Source organism: Pseudopipra pipra, chromosome 8, assembly GCF_036250125.1.
Source record: "Pseudopipra pipra isolate bDixPip1 chromosome 8, bDixPip1.hap1, whole genome shotgun sequence".
Taxonomy (NCBI): domain Eukaryota; kingdom Metazoa; phylum Chordata; class Aves; order Passeriformes; family Pipridae; genus Pseudopipra; species Pseudopipra pipra.
This window is the reverse complement of record NC_087556.1, coordinates 28,289,212-28,308,851: the sequence shown is the minus strand read 5'-3', so window position 1 is coordinate 28,308,851 and position 19,640 is coordinate 28,289,212. Positions and strand designations below refer to the sequence as shown.

General features: G+C 40.5%; 1 protein-coding gene across 4 annotated transcripts in view; it reads right to left on the bottom strand.

Moving 5' to 3' along the window:
• Window positions 1–721: 721 nt before the first annotated feature.
• The window catches only part of VTI1A (vesicle transport through interaction with t-SNAREs 1A), a 273,119-nt gene continuing 254,200 nt past the window's right edge, over window positions 722–19,640 (bottom strand). For all 4 annotated transcript variants that reach the window (XM_064663314.1, XM_064663312.1, XM_064663315.1 and 1 more), the window contains one exon: window positions 722–12,117. Coding sequence is in view for 2 of the 4 variants with exons in the window: in XM_064663312.1 (XP_064519382.1) it covers window positions 12,024–12,117 (94 nt within the window). In the remaining 2 variants the exon portion in view is untranslated. The remainder of the gene's footprint in view (window positions 12,118–19,640) is intronic.

Sequence of the window (19,640 nt, the reverse complement as noted above, 5' to 3'; positions counted from 1 at the left end):
GGCTATCAAAATCCTTGAAATTTGAACAAAAGTTTCACGTTTAGTGTGCTGTAGGTTTTGAAATGTAAGTGGTGAATGCTCTGTGGGTACAAATTCATTGTGCTGTGCATTCAAACAAGGAGAAATCCTTCTGAAGTTCTGGAGTTCTCTATTAAGACAGTACAGTTCCTTCGTCACTAAGGCAGACATGTAAAACCGTTGCCAGCAAAACTTCAGAAGCAATTTTAGCGAACTGATGACAAACTCTCTTTTGGAAATATATCGCATTTCCTTATCTCACCTTCCTCCTCTGGGGTTCCCTCCCACCTCTGGTTCTCAGTGGATGCAGGAAGGGGCTGCAGCCCTGGAGCCTGGGCAACTCTCTGCAAGCACACACGAAACTGCAAATGATAGAGTTTGGAAATGAGCATTATTGGTAATTTGGAGCAGTACACATAATTGATATGGAAAGGGAGTATCATCCTCATTCAGAAACAATTAACTTCCCCCTCCAACACAGTAGTTCAAAGAAGACTCAGCCTTTTAAATATGAATGAGGAGAACTTCAAAATATGCAACTACTAGCTATTACAATATACACATGGAGTAGGATCTTATTTTTAATATTCTCGTAGCTACCAAATTTTAAGTGTGACGTGTATGCAGATGTGCAGGAGCCCAAGTCATGTGGACTCCAATCAGTTAGAATTGGGGAGGGGAAAATGAGAGGTTCGCACTGCTGTCAGATTGTATTATTTTATTTGAGCCACAGCCTCATACAACCCAAAAGTCCAGTTATTTCTTGGTTCAAGACAGACAACTGAGACTTCACAGAACATACAAGAATTAGCAGAAAACACTCATTGCAAACTGACATCCAAAAGGAAAACCTTTGCCCAAAGCTCAACAACGCTGAGGAACTCAACAGACTCTTCTGCAGCAGCCCAATGAAGATTTGTACATTGTTAATTTGATTGGAGAAGGTGCATGTTAAATAGAAAAGAACTGAGTTTGTCACTGTCATCTGAATCCATTCAGTCAGTGCAACAAAGGTATATTTAACTAAAATATGAAACAGACTTGCTAACACCGCATTATTTTCTCAGGCTTACAAAGTTAAAAAAAAAAATTAAACTGAATATAAATGACTTTGAGCATTTTTTATGACACCCACAGCCTAAGTGATCCAGATAATGTAATCTAACCATCATTAGAAACCATGAAATTACAATTCCTCCGGGATGGATATTTATCTCTCTGTTACATACAGAAAGGCGATTAATTAGTAGCTCTTTCAGTGTTTAACATTACTGTGTACCGAGGCTGATTAAAATCTAACTATAGAACAGCTATGATAGCTAACACGTAATCTGAGGAAAGTTTAGCTGGGGCGCAAAGAAGCACCTTAAAAAGAAAACTTAAAAAATGTCCTCTTAGAAGTAGGTAGCTTCAAAGCCAAAACCCAGGCATCCTTCTAATTTCTATTACACACAGTAATCATGACAATTACTGAGATTTCAAAAACCTCAATACTCAAAACAACTAATCCACGTCAAATATTTTTGCAAAGTGGTAAAATTCACAGAATATCCATTCATTTTCAAGAAGTGTATACAGAACACAGCCATGAAGGGAATCACACAGGACTGTCTTGAACGGCTTATTCTGAAATTTAAATGGGAGGGTTTGCTGGGGTGTGTGTGTGCCCTGTGTGGACAGCACAGCACACACATGCTGTGTGGGCTAAATTCATATTTCTGGTGTAATTTCACTGGCTCGTGTGGAATGCACCAAAGATGTGTCAATGTGTGTGCATAGACAGTTTCCTCCAGGATCTCACTAGGGACAAGAGGACATGGATAATTTCACTTTGGGAGGAATAAACAGAGGTAACTAGCAGGTTTGATTCCCAGAGCATTCCTACTGTGAATAAAAATATTGGAGGAATTTCATGCAAGGGCAGCTGAAAAATTCCCAATTCGCTAGTCCTTATTTTGAAAATAATTTCTTACTTTGACGTCAATGTACCTAGGTATGGGAACCTATAGGTTTGGACTGGTTGAGAAGAGGGAAGAAGCTTTAAAAGCATATGTGAACAGCTCAGCAAAAAGTCCAAGGTAACCCTGGTTATATTTAATTTTTTGAAGCTATCAGCTGAGACAAAAAGCAGTATTGGTCATAGATGTATTTTAGTAAGGGCACACAGAAAGAAATTGAAAGTACTTTTAAAATGTAGTGTAAAGAAAGGACACTTTATCACCCCCACAGCCCCCCAGTTTAGGTCCCAATGAACTGAGCCACTGATTCCTAATCCTCTCCATTGCATCGAGTATTGTGTAGATGCTGCTCTCTTCTGGCTGCCTACACAAATTTTAATATGCAAAATATTAATAAAAAGTGAAATAAAAGGCTGAGACTAATCACAGATGGCTTCAATGTGCTGAGAGCAATGGAGGCACCTCTGAGGCCTCACTGGGGACATGTGACCTATACACAGCCACCTCATAGTTCTGATCCTATACCACACTGATCAGGACCTACTCCAAAATTCTCCCCCCATTCTTCCTCAAGACCTCACTCAGGATGGCCCAAGTTCATGTTTGGAGGCCAGGGGAAGGCACACTCTTATTTTTCTGGCTGGAGATGGGCAGCACTGTCTATGGCACCTGCCACCTGAACCATGTGGGGCATGGGGCACAACTGGTGATGCTGTGGGGGTTGTGCAGTTGGCCATTTCGCACTTCGTGACAACGTGAATATCAATAGCTCAATTCTGTATTCTTATAAAAACAACTAAAACCCAGCGAGAAGACTTGAAAAAAAAAAATAGAAAAAACCGAAAAAACTTTTAAACTCTCAAGTGACCATTGCATCAGGACAAGGATCTTTGAGCCTACCCAGCACAACCAAGCTGCCAAACCAAGTATATCAGTGGTCACACCACCCCTGCTCTGGAGAGAGCAGAGGAGAAGCAAGATTCCTTTGAATAAGTTGGAAGCAGGAAATCAGAAGTCACCAAGGCATCCCACTGCTCCACTGTAGGATGCAACAGGATAGGACATTACTGGGGTTCAAGATGACCTCATCATGGTTGACTTCTTTCTGCTCTCTAGCTCCATGCAACACGTGTCCCTGTCAGGCACCCTCTGACCACCCTTTCTGCAGATTTCCTCGAGCAGATCTAATGGCCCTGAAGGGTCAGTCCTGTGCTTCAGAGGAGGTGCCACACTTACTGCCCCTTCCATTCATGTCATCTGTCCATGTGGTAACGTCATGTAACTGTTTGTCTGAGAAAGAGCTGCTCTGAGGGCAGCTAGGACCTGTAGTGGGAGTTCAGACTGTCCAAGTCACCAGTCCAAGCTGCAGGATAGTTCAGGCACTACTACAACATCTCATCCTAGAGACAGAGGAAATCAACCAACACAGACCTAGACCCACACTAATTGTCATCCTTCTTAAGGTTTCTTCTTAAAAGATTAAATTATTCTTCAATTCAAAGGACAACATCTGGCTATGTTCAATGTCCCTGGAGCTTGACTGATCACGCAGCCGGACACAAGTCTGGGGATGAAGCCTTATGAAGGTAAGAAGTGTTGTCCCTGCAAGATATCAGCTGCTTTGGTGGCAGGGAACATGCACTCTGTGCCTGGTGTTTGTGGTGGCACTGGTTTGCTTCTGCTGTGGGAAGGGAAGGAAGTGCAGTCCTCACAGCATCTGCAGAACTCGCAGGGATATCTGTTACAATTCATTAAGTAGTGCTCTAAGAAGTTACAATAATAACATTTCAACAGAGTTTCCAGAGGGAGTCTCAGAAACTACAGGAAAAGCTGACAAGTTTCAATCCATTTATCAAAGCACTCCAAGACAGATGAAACAGCAGAGCTGCTTAGTGAGGAATGTCTCTCTTTCTGGGTGTCCAGAGCATTTGAGTAAATAAAAAGCTCTTTAAAAATAAGTCAATACAATGGAATCCCTTTTGCCTTTTGCCAGCGCTTGTATTACACTTACACCCAAATGACCCTCCTACCTATAATACTGCAGCATTTACATACACATCAAATGGGTGCTTTTCACTTACATAATACATTTAATCCAAGGATTACAGAGCACACAATATATTAAACATTACAACACCTCGTGAGGTAGGTTAGCATTAATGAAGTTGTGGTGGGTAAACTGAGGCACAGACTAACTTTATTACTTGCCTGTGGTCCACAGCCCATCAGTGGAAAAGTCATTAAGACGCTGTTCAAACAGTAGACACACATATGCACCTACTTGTGTGGGTAAAATAGACTAATCCATGTGTTCTAAAGCAACTTTAACTGCTCATCCGGAGACACTCAGGTCTTGATTTTCTGAGGGCAGGAGAACAAAAGGCAAATAAGGAGAAGACAAAAAGAACAGAAAGCAAATATTTGCTGTTAGAAATATTTTTTTTGTATGCCAAACTGTGTATACAAAACAAGAGGCATCCGAACCTGAAGGAGGCTTCAGATGCTGGTCTCCAATAATTTGATTTTCTCAGTAAAGATTTTTCTAGACCTGCAACAGGGGTTTTGTTAGGTTTTTGTTCAATAAAGTCGGTTTATATTTAGCTTTCATATAGCAGAGAAAAAAAATAAATCTTTGGTTAAGGTCTTTGAGCCAAGCATCTAGGATGAAATTTTCAAAAGCACTCAACAGTGGCTTTTGAAAATAGAATTAGGCTAGTTGCTGAGACAAGCTTTGAAAGCCACCCCCTACCTCCTTTAGCATTATAACTGAGCTGATTTCCTCGGTGATGGTACTGTTCCCTGTTTTAGTCTCCCCACCTCACGGCCTTCACCAGTGTTGCTAAGCCAAGCTGGATTTAAAGCCAGGAAGGCAAGCAGGAGACTGGGTGATGCGGGAGCCTGTGGTCATGACCTCCCCAGCGTGTCTGCTGCCCCAGAGTGGTGTAGCTGGACACAGGGATGCTCCTTGGGTGGCTCCCACTTTGCAGCCAGCCTTTGTTCTCTTTGTAGGAGCACTGGCTAATAGAGGTGTACACCCTTCGCCTGATGGTTAGGTGAGGCTATAATTACCTCAGTAATAAGGTCTGATTCTTCCCTGCTCTGCACCTCCTTGGCTGGTCAGGAATACTTGTCTAAAGTGGGTGCAAAATGCTACCAGATCAGAAAGATGACATTTTACATCAATGGAAATGACCAGGTATAAGGAACAAAGGCCTACATAACAATGCTCTCAACTCTGTTGTCCTTTAATTAAGTAGTTCCTCCAGCAATGACACTAATGAGGCCTTGTTTCCTCGGGGTTGGATTCTCTAGTATCTAAATGGGATGTGAGCTTTTCCTGGGGAGAGAGGCATTTATAATTTCTCCCTCCCAGGTAGTGTCCAATTCGGGTGGATGTCACGCTGCAGCCTTTCTCTTGGTGGGGATGCCAGTGGGATGTCTCTCCCCCTGGCTGCTTTTTTTCCTGAAACCAATAGGAATTTTTGAGAGCTCTGCTCTTCTATTACATACGCCTGAATTTGGTCAAAGTCTCAAAGTTAGCAGGGGGTGGGAAGACAAATTCATCAAATGAGACAGAGCAAAGGTATAAGCATGTTTCTACTAAGAAGAGAAGGCTAAATACTATTTTTACTTACAAGCAGTTTTCTAGTGCTGTGGTAAACTCATAGGGTATTTTTTTTGCTGCTTTGGTAGGCATGCCTGGCTACAACTCCTTCAAGCAATGTCAATAAAAGGAGAACATAGAGACAAATGCATGCAGGCAAGGCATGCAGCTCAGGCAAGAGGCAATGTTATTTAGCTGGGTGCAGAAGAGAACTGGAAAGTTCATTAAATCCACAGAAGCAGATCATGTTCACTGGAGACAGTGCTGACTGGACAAGGTCATGGGTCTAAACGGAGAATGCAACTGAACAAAGAAGCAGCAATAGAAGGTTTTCTTTGGGTTTGGTCCAGGAGAGCAGTCACAACATGGCAGCCAGCAGGAAGCACGCACCATAACGCTGGCAATGCAGGCTTGGCAGCATTATTGACCTCTCTGGCCACAGGACAGCAGGGACAGGCCGCTTTCCTGTAGAGTTTAATGGCTCTGAACTGCTTAGGACCCTTTAAAACGTGTAAAACTTTCACTTTCCAACAGTGCTCTCTGGCAGGACAGACATCCACCTAACCCTTTCACTTTGCATGCTCCTGAATGTCCCATTAATGAACAGGCACTGGCCTCACAGGAAACCTTGGCTTGCAGACTTTACATCCTTCATCAGTTATACCACCACCACAACCCAGCATCTCTTCTTGTGATAAGGCCAAGGCTAAAAGCAGTGAGGGAGCACCCAGGCTGCACTCCCAGAATTGCAAGATAAATCTGCAGCAGTTCACCAAAACACTGCAGTGCCTGGAAGGTGCGGAGGTACCACCTGTGGATAATACAGCTCCTCACTCTTAGCCTACCCCACAGAATAAGAAGCATTTGTAGGTTATGTAGAGTTTTTAAAAAAATTTTTGCTGCCTGGGGAAAAGCAGACTGTTCCCAGATCCACTCCAGGATGCCTCTCCAACTGCAGACACCATTTTACTTATACTTGGGCACAACAGTCCCTCAAGTAGGTTTTCTGACATGAAGAGGTAATCACATCTATGTGTTTGTGGGAAACAGAGAGCTGCACAGACTGAGGGCTGGGAGCTCCCCCTTTCTGGGTCCGTCCCTGTTGAACTTGTCTGGCATGAGATGGAGATAGAAGCATAGGTCCCAACAGTACCGACCTGTTACGGCCCATACCTTCAGGAAAAGTCCAAGGAACTACCAGCAGACCTTCCTGAGCAACAGATCAATATGGAGCTTGGTATCAGCTGAGCCGTTATTCATGCCAAAGGCAGTTGTTCGGATGAAGGGATAAAGAGTGCACAAGTTCACTGGTTCTCAGTATATAAGCTCTTTTTTCCCCTCCCTCTCCTGTAGATGCCTTCATTATTTATGTGTGACAAATAAAGCACGGCTGTTGAGGATGCTAAAATGCTTTTCACCACGCACCTCTGTTTCCCGACATGCACAGAGCCAGGACAGTGCCCCCACGTCAGGCTGTGGGTACGTCAAGGAGCCACTGTGGCCAAAGGCTGCTCAGGGTGTATGATAACACCCATTGCCAGGCAGTAGTTGATAAAATATTCCCCTGCTACATGCTTCTTCCCCCACGTGACTCCAGAAGTGACAAATTATCCCAAGGAAGCGCGAGGGAGCTTTGCCGACTAGGGTTTGCTCTGCAGCATCCCACCATACGTCATCGCACCTCGCTCTCCGTCTCTGCCATCAGCCCTACATAGGGACCCACCGTAAATGCTGAATGCGAACTGCATTCAGATGTATTGAGTAAGAAAAGATCAAAGACTGACTATTATAAAGCAAAGGAAGACTAACATGTACCCTGCCTTTGACTGTTTCCTTTTTTACCATCTTAAAATTCTCCTGAAGCTTCTCCTTCTGTAAGAGGATTATTTACAACTGAAACTACACAGAGAAAATATACTTAGAGATAAATACTTCTTCTATAAAAAGTAGCAGCTATTTTTATCTGTTTCAAACCAAAACCTTCTCATGGTTTTGTACAAAAACAAAAAAAAATGCCAAAACAAATGCTGTCCCCTCCAAAAGGAAAAAAAAAGGAAGTCTGAGCCCACATCCTCCTGAAGTTTATCATAAGCTGTCAAGTTGCTAGAAACAGAACCATGCAAGTCATTACCGCAGCTAACAACTTTACTGGGGATCCACATGTAGCTCTTTCCCCCCCTACAAAGTCCTACCAGATTTTGAAATGTGAGTGGTGCAGTTCAAAACAAAAAAAAGAAAGGGACATGGATTTTTTTATTTAGGATGCATGCAAAAGTGGTCCATTTATGACTACGTAAAAAAAAAAAAGTGGACATAAATATTTATGATTGGAAATTTCATTATTTAAAATTATTCTATAAATTTGCTAGTAACTCGAAGATGAATGCCTGCTGTACAGTTTGCAAATTAAGTACCATTATTTTTCTCTTCTGCACTTGAATATTACTCACAGCTAAAGTCATTTAAAGGGGTTAACATCAGCCTTAATTAAATATTAAAGTGTGCCTGTACCTGCTGCTATTGTTGCCCTTAGAATAAGATATAACCTATTTTTGACAAGTTTTCATCTTTCTCTGTGGAAGACGCTACATGAAACCAAATCAGTGGCAAAGAGGAGGGTAATGAATAATCTATTTCATATTCCAGCAGTACCCAGAGCTCTGAGTGGAAAAATATTCAGTCAGATGATAGTATGAGGCTGCTGAGGTACCACATGACGCAGCTAATGTTTAAATAATAATAATAATAATAAAAAAAAGCGATAAACAAATCATTAGCCCTTAACAGTTGTTTAATGCAATTTGTTAATGAACGTAATGGTGGGGACTAATAATGAAAGAAAATAAAAACGTCTAAACAGGCGCCAAGTTGCCAGTGATGCTCAATTATTTCCTTGTCAAGTTTTTATGATTTAATGAGCTCCTCTGGGACTGACGGCTGTCAGTCAGTCGTGACTTTTTGACACCATTACAACTTCAAATACAGCAGCAGGCAGGCTGTTTTCCTCGGATTTGAAATACTGAAATGATCTGACAGGTTTAAAGAAAAGATGTGCAAAAAAAAAAGGAGAGAGAGAGCGAAAGAGAGAAAGAGAGAGAGACACAGTTGCTTTTTCTTTTCTTTTTTTTTTTTTTTCTTCTATGGGGCAGACAATCTCTGGATGCTGTTTGGTAATGAAAACCCAATCACAGAGGTCATTATCTGATGAGGTTTTCTTGGAACTGGCAGGGTTTTTTTTCTTTATTTCTTTACTTAATGATAACCCTCGATGGGTTTGCCCCGCATGGGATGGTCAGAGCCGCACAATTTTGTTCACCATTAATTTCAGCCTTTGAAGCTCAGAGCTCTGAAGCAGCAGCAAAGAAAACCCCCCACCAAGCTGGCTCCAAAATAAGACAATCCAGCCTGCCTTAAACAGAATAGCAAATGGCCTCCCATCCCAGAGATGAGAACTGACGTCAGTCAAGCTACATTTTCTGATATTTCCCCAAAACGTATAGCATTTAAAACCCTTTAAAACTTAAGAGTCTTTAATTAAATTGCTTTTGATTTTGTATCAGTGCAGAATTAGTTTATTTATTCTGTGAGCCCAGCTGTTTAGCAAGGATGAATTTCGCACACAGCACCGTGCATGTGTTTTTTAATTTGTCATTTCTCCACAAAGGCTGGCAACATTAGAAACATTTTGCTCTTTGAGGTTTACATTTGTAAGCACTTGGATTCATTCAGAGATATGCTATAGATGCAACCAAACTAGTTCAGGGAAAGAGTGGACCTGGGGGTGTCACCCTACCTGTGGGTGGTTCAGGCTGTGTTCTCACTTGAAGTCACTCAGTCCCCACCAAAATGTGTGGATTTGGTACATCTCACCCCTACACTTCCTGAACTGGATGAAAAGGGGAGAGTGAAGAGTAATATTGTGTTTTGAAGGGTGCAATGTCCACTCGAGCACTATTTTACATTTGGGGAGTAGTCGAGGATGCAAAGCAGGCACAGAGGAGTTATTAACAGGTTAGCAAGAGAAACATAGCGATGGTGGGCTCATCAAAAGTGAAGATGAAGGCTTTGCGTGGCAGTCTCTCTCTCTCCCTCATTTCTATCTGAGTGGATGTATCTGATGTGACACTATGCCCTAGATTTATACTGGGATAAGGAAAACTAGCTTCCTTTCAGCTTTTTGCTGATTCCAGCAGGTGGCTAGATAGAGGGCAAAACCTAGTCATAGGTCACTGTTAAGATCAGTAGTCATGAATCAATTCCCATGATAGTTAAATTATAGAGGCAACGCGGAGAATGTCTAGCCAACAGACGGAGCTTAAGATTTCCTTCTTGACAGTTTTCTGCTTTGCAGAATATGCATCTCCTAATTTGCCGAGGAGAGGATAAATATCTCCTAATGCTGCCAGGCTTCATCCTAATTTGTCTGAAGTCAGCTCAGTGCCATCACTTGAAGCTAACGGCGAGAGCTCTGCTTACACAACCCAAAGTGCTTAGTCTGAGTGCACATTGTGACTGAAGGCTGGTAGCTGAACACCCAAATCTTTCCGTGTCTGAAAGCCACATGGTATATGCCACACACTTCACAAGGATGAAAGCGGAGGATGCCAGGAGGGTCCCATGACCCTGTGACAGTGCAGGGCCATCAAGGTGAGGAGCCGAACATGACTGAGCTGTGCTGCACAGAACACCACCTCCTGAAACTGGGGGTCTGCATTACCCAGGAACTTTTGCACCAGCACAATCCTACAGCCACTGACACGAGCTGGTAGGGAAACCTGGCACATCAACCACTTCTAAACTTTGTTGTGAGCTGCATGTAATACACAGACACCAGAGCTGACCATACATGCTTACATTCATTTCAATGAATAACATTTTTCCTGTGCATCCTTTCATTCTACATTTATCACCACCTTTCTACGTCTTATATGTGGCATCAGCACCACAACCTTTTAACTATTTGTTTTTTCCATGTAGAGAAAACAGGGGACATATTTAGGGCTAAAATCAACTCCCAGATGTTTATCTCAAAACCAGCTCCTAAGGAGCACAGCAAGTCGGCAGAGACGACAGGGATGCCAAAACCCCAAAAGTACTAAGGCACACATGAGAATTCGGTGCTACCTAATGTGGGGGGGAATTTAAAACTCAGCAGCTTTTTGTTTCTTTGAATATCTTTCTGGAAAGAATTCATGGCTGGAGTTCAAGGGCTTAAAATTCCTCTTAATTTGTAATATTTGTAAGGGATTGCAAATAATGAATTTAAAAGTTATCATGAAAATTACTTTATCATATCACCAGCAATAGACCTTTGCTGGAATTGTTAGCTTAATTATAAGCCAAATGACCTTAACCTGTCTATAGGAGAAGCACAGCCAATAGGAAAAGAGAAACAGCTCATTTACACACAGGTAGATGAAACTGTGATATATTATATTAACTAAAAGCATGTATAAATTAACATTTTTACAGTTTCTGTTTAAAAAGGCAAATATCACATCAGAATTTAATACACTTCAAATATTTCCAACATGCAGTCTTGACATAGTCAGGCCAATATTAAAAATCTAGATTTTTGTTTAATGCACTATAATCACACATTTGTCACTGAACTATTACTTAGGATTTCTTTTCAATCAGCAACAAATAGATAAGAATCTTTATATGTCTTCATTTAGGGCCTAGTGCGTATGCTTATCAGTACATATATCAACAATGGAAGATTTAAAAGAGATTCAACAGATGGGCTGTGGTCACGACTACATTTTAGGTAAGTGATGCATTTTCATAATCTTGATGAAAGTGGAATTGCTTTGAATAAGCAGAAAAGAAAGCCTAATTTTAAACAAAAAAATTGTTAAATTGAGTATTGCATTCACATCAGATTTTAAACATCATCCTAAGGTTGCTCTCTTTCTAAAACTGGCTACTGTTCTTAACCAAGTTACATCTATTACGATAATGCATGATCAGGAGTTAGTCACAGGAGACAGGTTCACTTTCTACACCATTTGGTCTTTGCTTTACTTATATTCTATATAACGGAGAGTCGGATACTGCTTGATATTCATACACCCCTCATAGCACAAGAAAAGTGCAGAGACCCCTCTTCCCTTGCTAAACTCTGGCAACTTACAGACTAATTGTCTGGGCTTGAATTCAACACACATTAAGTCTTTTTATACCAGAAGAAGCCCTCACTCCAACAAATATTAATATCCTGAAAACACTCAGATAAAGACAAAAAATGTAAGAAAATAATAGCCCCACATGCCATCAACTATGCCATCAATAATACAAAATATTTTACACCACTTGCACCTGAGTTGAAGAGTGAAAAAGAGAGGGAGACTCTGTCAGTGCAAGAGAATGATTCATGTGACCACTTTGTCTTAATTACTGAGAACAAGCAGTTTGTTGCTGTTTAGTGAAGAACAAAGATATCAGCGTCCCCTGACAGAAAAAAAAATAGCCATCATGGTGGTGAAGATGATGATGACTGCCAGGACAACGATCAAAATCCGGTTTTGGATGATCCTGGAAAAAAGCAGAAGAGACAAAACCCCAGTGAATAAAACAAAACAAAATAGCAGAATATATAGATAAAATCATAAAACAAGGAACACAAACATATTGGAGAAAAGACATATGCCCACAAATTCAGGATTTTCTCTACTATTTTATGTATCTTGATTATTTTTTACTTCTCCCAATTCCCACTGCTTCTAAACATTTCTTTATGTAGCTTTTAAATCCAACTTTTTCATTCAGGAAAGAAGTAGACTTTTCCTAATTATGTATACACTTACACACATATTAGAATAAATGAAATACTTTATGTTCAAATTTATTAACCTTCTAGGAACAAATGAAATAATTAGTCCTCAGTCAATGCAACCCAAGCAGGGTGGTCTGTAATAGTAAATATCATTATATTTTTTAAAACCATTCTGAAATCTTCACGGCTTTTTTAATCTGAACAGAAACAATTCATTAATTTTCAAGGGATTTTACTATTAAGGAACAAGATTTCAAGGAAACACATGTCAATGAGATACTTACTTGTACTAAAATACCAAGGGAAAAGTACAAAAGATAGTTTTGAAGAAAAGGATGATATAAAGAAGCAAGTGTCAAACTGTGAAGCTTATGTTGTAAAAGCATCTCCTGTCTCTGTAGCATACCTTTACTTATGGTAATAGGCAAATGTTACATTTTCTATGTAGTATAAAAAAATGGAAATCAGTGAAAATAAAAAAGATGCCAGAAGTATAAAGTCCTAATATTTTTCAATCATTTGTTGGAAGAAATCCCTGCTTCTAAAATCAGACACCACATCACCGCAGGTTTTTCCTGAAATTAATAGGTTAAATAAAATTACTAAATGAAGAAACAGTAGAATTCGAGGCATTTTATGGAGGATCTTGGATTGTAAGAATTCAGCATTTGTTATTCCATTCTCACAGAGAAGGAAGAATATTTTTACAGGCTCTCCACAAAACAGGAACTTTTGCAAAACATATTTGTACATGAAGCTTACCATCAGAATTGGAGAGGTATAGCAAAAAAAACTCCAACAACCAAATGCAACAAAAGCACTCCAAGTTATATTTATTTTTATTTTTTTCTCGTGCTTCTGTAAAACAAACCAAACCAAACGAAAACAAAGCCTTCACCAACCAAACAATGGTAAGAAGAGGTAAAACTGTGTTTTGTGAAACATCAAATCGAGTACAACCTGAAGACAGGGAGTGTAATGTGTTAAAATGAGCATATTTCACGCAGTGAAAGAGAGAAGAAACTCCAGAGAGCAGAGGGGAGTTTTTCTTGGTAAACGTTTTTCATTTTGATGCGGGTGGATATACATATAAATTATATTGGAAAGTGTAAAGAAAAATGCAGTTTTAACCAACTCCAGCTCTCTCCTTGCTTACCCCCCACCTAAAGAAAAAGCAGTAAATGGATGGATGAAAACTGTCACATCAGACAGACACCCTCCCCTGTGACACTCTAAAAGGACTAGCTCTCTATCCTCCTGACAGGTTACAAAATGATCACATTTGCTGACACGTCTTCCGCAAAACTGCTTTAGTGTTTGTGTCCACTTTCCTAGCAGGAGATGAATGGGCTGCTTTGTCCTCATTTATCACTTAAAGCTGAACTAAGATCTGTCTCGTTTATTTTTCCCTTCCTCACTAGAAAGGCTCAACCACAGCATTAATTCTTTCGCGATGACAGCTAATTCAAACTTAACAGGCAATATTTACTCTGCCAAAAGGATGAGGAGGAGGGAGGGATGTTTCTCACTCCTTTTTTCCCCCTAAAAAAAAAGTGTAGCAGGCTAACAAAATAAAGCTAATTAAGGGCTTTTGGTTCTTGTTGGTTTGCACTTCAATTTAACACCTGAACTTACAAGCTTCTCTTTTGTAGCGGGGTGTGACATTCTCTGCAAAACACCTGATAACAAACGATTTGCCCAGGCAAATGCATGAAAACCAGAATATATATTTACTCACTAGCCCTCATCACTCCTGAAAAGACACTCAGCAAAATTGAAACTCAGCAGTGAAATAGATTAAAAGCATGAAAACTCTTAAAACATTCAGCCTTAAGTAATACACAGTGCAGCTGGCATGACAACCATTTTATTTGTGGGATGTGGGCCCCAAGGCATCCATAATGCTAATTTACAAAGGATTAACTGTGAGTGAAACTCGCTTAATCTAACACATAGTTAGGCAAAGGCATACATAACATACTGAGTGTTTAAATCAGCTCCTCCTATCTCTGGCCCACTGAAAAAATCATTGCTTTGGCTGGGAAGCAAAACTAAAGAAAAATTAAAAAAAAATTGAATCCCCCAAATGCTTTATTTTAATACCCTGGCAGTACACACCTGATTGTAAGATTATTTAATCAGTGTCCAAGTCTCTAAAATCCCTGTCAAGAAAACACTGAGGCATGCCACCACCTGTATCTGCAAATTGAAGGTTCACTTATGGTGTGAATCTAGGAAATACATATCAAAGTCCAATTTCTAGGAATCTGAATTAGTCTGCATAGTGCAGCAAAAGAATATCATATTAAAAGGAACAAATTAATCATGAAATAGGATGGATGTTATCAACAGAATCTACATTGCAGCATTATATACTTTTAATATTCAAGCCCACAGTTAAAGATTAATTTTATGTCTTTAAAAAAAAGAATAACATTGTGTTTTACTGTTTTTCTTTCAAGTGAGAAAGTAAAATTAAACTAGCTGCATACTGCCCAAAGGATGGGGCTTGGAGAAGAATAACAGAGCTGTTTGGCAGCAGCAAAATGGTCCCAAGGTGGACTTAATAGTGCCTGTTAAGTCCAAGTCTGGGAGCTGCTGCTCAGACAGAGAACACAAGTTCTAGGTGTCAGCACATTTCAGATCTCAAAGTCAACAGGCAAGGGCGACCCTTCAGAGTAAAGAACAAATGAAGAGGAAAGGAGGTTTTAAGTGATCCAAGACAGTCAAGCCAGCTCACAGTTGTAGAACAATGGTTGGCATTGGCAGGACCCATCTGTAGGGAAGCCTATAGTACTGTCACAGCCAGACACTGCCAGTGGGTATTGCTCTAGGCAAAGCATCAAGGAAGTTGAGTGGGGGAGGGAGAGATAATACCAAAGGAGAAGAAAATGGGGCCTAACATTCACCGCAAAAAAATCCCAAAGGCTAACATGCTTGCAAGAAGCAGATGATAGGCTTTTATCTCTATTACACCTTAAATTCAACAAAATTTGGTGAATGAGGAAGCCCAGATTTTTCTTTAAAAATGCAAAGCATGTTTACAGGGTAAATAATTTAAAAAAGAATATATACTTGAAAGAAGACACCCATTGAAACATCCATGGCTAAAATGCCTGAAGGCAAAAACTTGTGCATTTGCATGCTGCATTTTATTAAGTTAGCACACTGTAGCTTTAAAAGAATGCATGGCCAAATTAAGAGGAATGTGTGACTGAAACATCAAGGATTCCTCAAGTTTACATTATGAATCATAGTGCTGTTGATATGAGATGAATTAACCATTTAGTCGATGCAGCTAAGGCACTGAATTCACACCAAGTTCTGCCGGAGCCCTGTGCGCAGGAGCTCGTTAACAGCCAATGTCTACTGTTCCTTTCATACTCGAGGCTCTAGGAGCACAAGGGCTCATTCTACTTCGAGTTAGAAGAGACGAAAAATCTGTGCTTTTAAACCAAGTTCCATCTAGTTTATTATGGACAGCAGCCCGAAATATTTGGGTGCAAAACCACATAGAAACCGTAACTAAAGCAGATGCAAGGGTAATGTGAACTGACGTGCTGGAAGAGCACTCAGGACTCAAAATGCAAGAAGCACATCCCACTCCTCTTGAGTTTCCTTCTGCTCCACCTTTCTAGATGCCTGACCTCCAACCACTGTTGTGATGGAGGGTCCCTCCAGTCAGTGCCAACTTTATGATACCGTCCACTTTTAAGAATCACCTCCTTGACACACACAGCAACCTCTGCTTTGCAGAACAGGTCCCACATCCATTACTGAACACTGATGTTCCTGGCAAATCTGTTCCCCTCACTCCTGCCATGGCAGAAATTGTGCTGCCTTTCCACATTTCAAAACCCAAAATGATTCACCCCTTCTCCATAGCTTCACACACACATACACACAATGGGTCTAACTCTGTTTGTGCCATGTTTAGATCTGCTCCGTATAAACACAAAGCGGTTCCCAAATAAGCTTTTGCAAACCTTACATTAAGGATGCCAACCGTGTTTAAACCTTTTTACAAAACTGCATTCATTAGCAGGGGAGTGCACGACATCTATATGGGTTCAGCCTGATGTCTTGCACATATCTTAGTGCCTGATTGACCAGCACTGAATAATGATGCCTTGCCATTAAGCACCGATGGCACAATAACAATTGTCATGAAAATTAGCAATCACAGTAACGTGTTAACAAAATACGGGATATAAACGAACCAGTGCAGACTCTGGGTGCATAAAGAGTTTTGTGTCCTTAACTTGAAATAATGAAGACTACAAATAAAATACCGCAAAAAATTTCTTACAGAAGCTCAACTCTGACACTGATACAAATAAAAAAATTACAAATGGCTTGGAGGATCAGTTAGCACACATTCATTACAACACAGGGCTTTATTCTTAAAGGAGGCATCTTGTAAAATAGTGTCCTCAAGAACACAGACTGATTGATGACGGAGCACTGTCCAACACTGTCTCACTGTAACATGTATTTATGATTTAACTAGAAGTGATTTCTGTCAGTTTACTGGGCAGAAAGGCTTGTTTTCTGTATACAAGACCAGATTTTAAATGGTCACTTTGAATACTTGGCTATTGCATTTTTTGTGCCCTTTTATTTCTGAATGGCAGTTTTTGCACACATGAAAGAAAATAGGTGCATGCAAACCAGTGGTAAGAGATTTTTTAAGAGTCCAATATTCATGTGCAAATCAGTAGTTTCAAGCAAACACAAAGTATAGGTCTAGTCACATCGGCAAAAACATCCCAGGCAAAACTAAATGTGAATTTAAAGTAATGTAGCTATACTCATGTACCTTCTGGACAGACACAATTATTACTGTATATAAGGACATCCTTGTTACAATGAGCTTTCAAATGGAAGCACTAGACCCCACACAGGGGAATAAAGTGTTATGATTGGTAAAGCAAAGCCTTAGATACATAATGATAAATCTCAAGTTCAGGGTATCTGGGGGCTGTTCAAGTAACTATTCATCTTTCCCATCTTCAAGATTAAGAATGCTTTTCTCAAATAAAAGCAACTGAAAGGAATGAGACAGGCTGTGGCAAAAACATAAAGACACGGCAACCTACTGTAATAAAAGAGTAAGAGAACCCTGCCTAGAAAAATTACAGCTGGTTGGAAGTATCTGACTTGAGATGCTTTTCATCATTAACAACTGAAATTAGCAAACAGAAGTAACAGTGGGAAAAAAATCCCTGCATAAGTTGCATGTGACTCCATGGTTCTCTTCCAGCTGACCCTGGAAAAAAGTGAGGAATTTGGAAAATACTCAAGTTTCTTTTCCTCTCCCACATCCCAAACTCTGAAAATAAGTCCAAACCTTTGTGTTCTCAAGCCAGAAGAACTGATTATATTGCAATTGACATTGTATATTCGGAGGTCAAAAGGCTTTGGGGGTGGTGGAGATGGGATAGGACTCCCCATGACCAAACTTCATGACAAAAAGGCCACACAGCCTAAGGTCTGCCTCCAGTCTGCAGACAGACTGCTTCCAGCAGAAGCCTCGCTCATGTTCCCTGAATTCCTTTCCAAAGGAGCTTCTTCTTCTGCTATGGACAGGGGCTCTAGTTCCCTATGTGTAAGACCTTGGGAAATTCCATTAAAAATTGCTGAAAACTGAGCCAATAAGGAATTGAAAGCCTCAAGAATGGAGGACTGGAGAATAAAGAAGGGTGGCATTTTTCTAGCTGACTAGCAGGGTTTTTTGAAAAAGTCAGGCCATACAAGGTGCCTAAGATTTTGTTGATAGGGCTGAGGACTTGTGCAGCACTACATCCTCTAGCTTCAAAGTTCAGTCTTAAGGACTGGAGCTGTGTACTTGTAATAACATGGATACCAATCTCTAGCTATAGTATTACACTCAAACCACATCAATGTGTTTCCACCTGGGCCCTGAATGAAAGAATGAGTCATGTAATAACAGGTGCAGGGAAGTAGTCACACTATCCAACTTTAAACATCCAAATTATATCTAGCTAATCTCTCAGCTCCCTGTATATATAAGCTTGAGTCCTGCTCTGAACTGCCTTCTCTATTTCCTGGCCATATATGCACCCAGGAGAGCTGGTCAGTTAGGCTAGCTCATGAGGCTAGGTGCCTACAGTACAGGAATAAATACCCCTAAAAGTTTGAACATGAGACCCAAGCAAGAAAGCTTACTAGCTCTGCAGGCAAAATCATACAGGAAAGGTGCTATCCTATCGTAAAGTGTGTGTAATTTCCCACTCACCAGAAATATTGCAGAGATGAAACTCACCAGCAAAGCAGAAGATGCTAATATTGATTATTGAATTAGCCACCAAAGACCTTGATCCATCATCTCCCTTTAATGGACCCCATATTTGCACAATAAATTCTGACCAGAATCAAATATACTTTTCCTTTGACAGTTTTCCTGGAGGAATGAAAGATAGAAGAGACATCTCTCTCTGAGATGAGTGTCTCCTGAAACACATTGGCCTTCTTTGACTCAGAGAGGGATGTCTCTTCTATCTTTCACTCCTGACAATCTTGCCATTAAGATTAAAATTTAGAATTATTTTTATGGTATCTGATAGTTAAAATATTTATTGGTATATCTAATGCATAATGCAATCTTTCAATACATTCCAAATGTAACAAAACCATATGAACAGCATTGGCGTATAGTGTTATATCCATCAGGGTTACCATGGCTTGCATGAGTCCTCTCTCAAGAAGTTGACAGTCACAGGAGGTGCAAACGGTACCCAGGTGATTAGTGGAGTCTGTGGGGAGTGAGAGGGGACTGACTGGCCTAGGAAGGAGAGAGATTTGCAGGAAGGATTAGGAGTCAAACATGGGAGAATAGGGAAAGCCTGAACGAGGACCTCATGGATGTGGGACCTAAGATAAAAAGGCAAAATAGAAAGGTGCTGAAAATCCTCTACTAGGTCATATTTTATTCACTGCTTATTTTTTAAACACATGGGAAGGCATTTCTGAAGGATGAAAAGTATCTTTCTGCTACTGAGAGACCCTAACAGGGAACTTTTGTCTACACAGTTGTGGTGCAGCTTCAGTTTTCTCCTGTCTCTGTCCACTCCTTCCACAGAGGGAATCAATTAGGTTATGACTGTCATTAGGAGGCACAGCAGGAGGCTTCTGGGGCCACAAAAACTCACCAACCAAAACAGCAGGGGGATTAACTCATTTCATGCAAAGCAGAAGCAACACCATATCCCTTTGGCAAGTCTAAATGAAGATCATGTGCACAGTGGCAACTGCAAGTGGA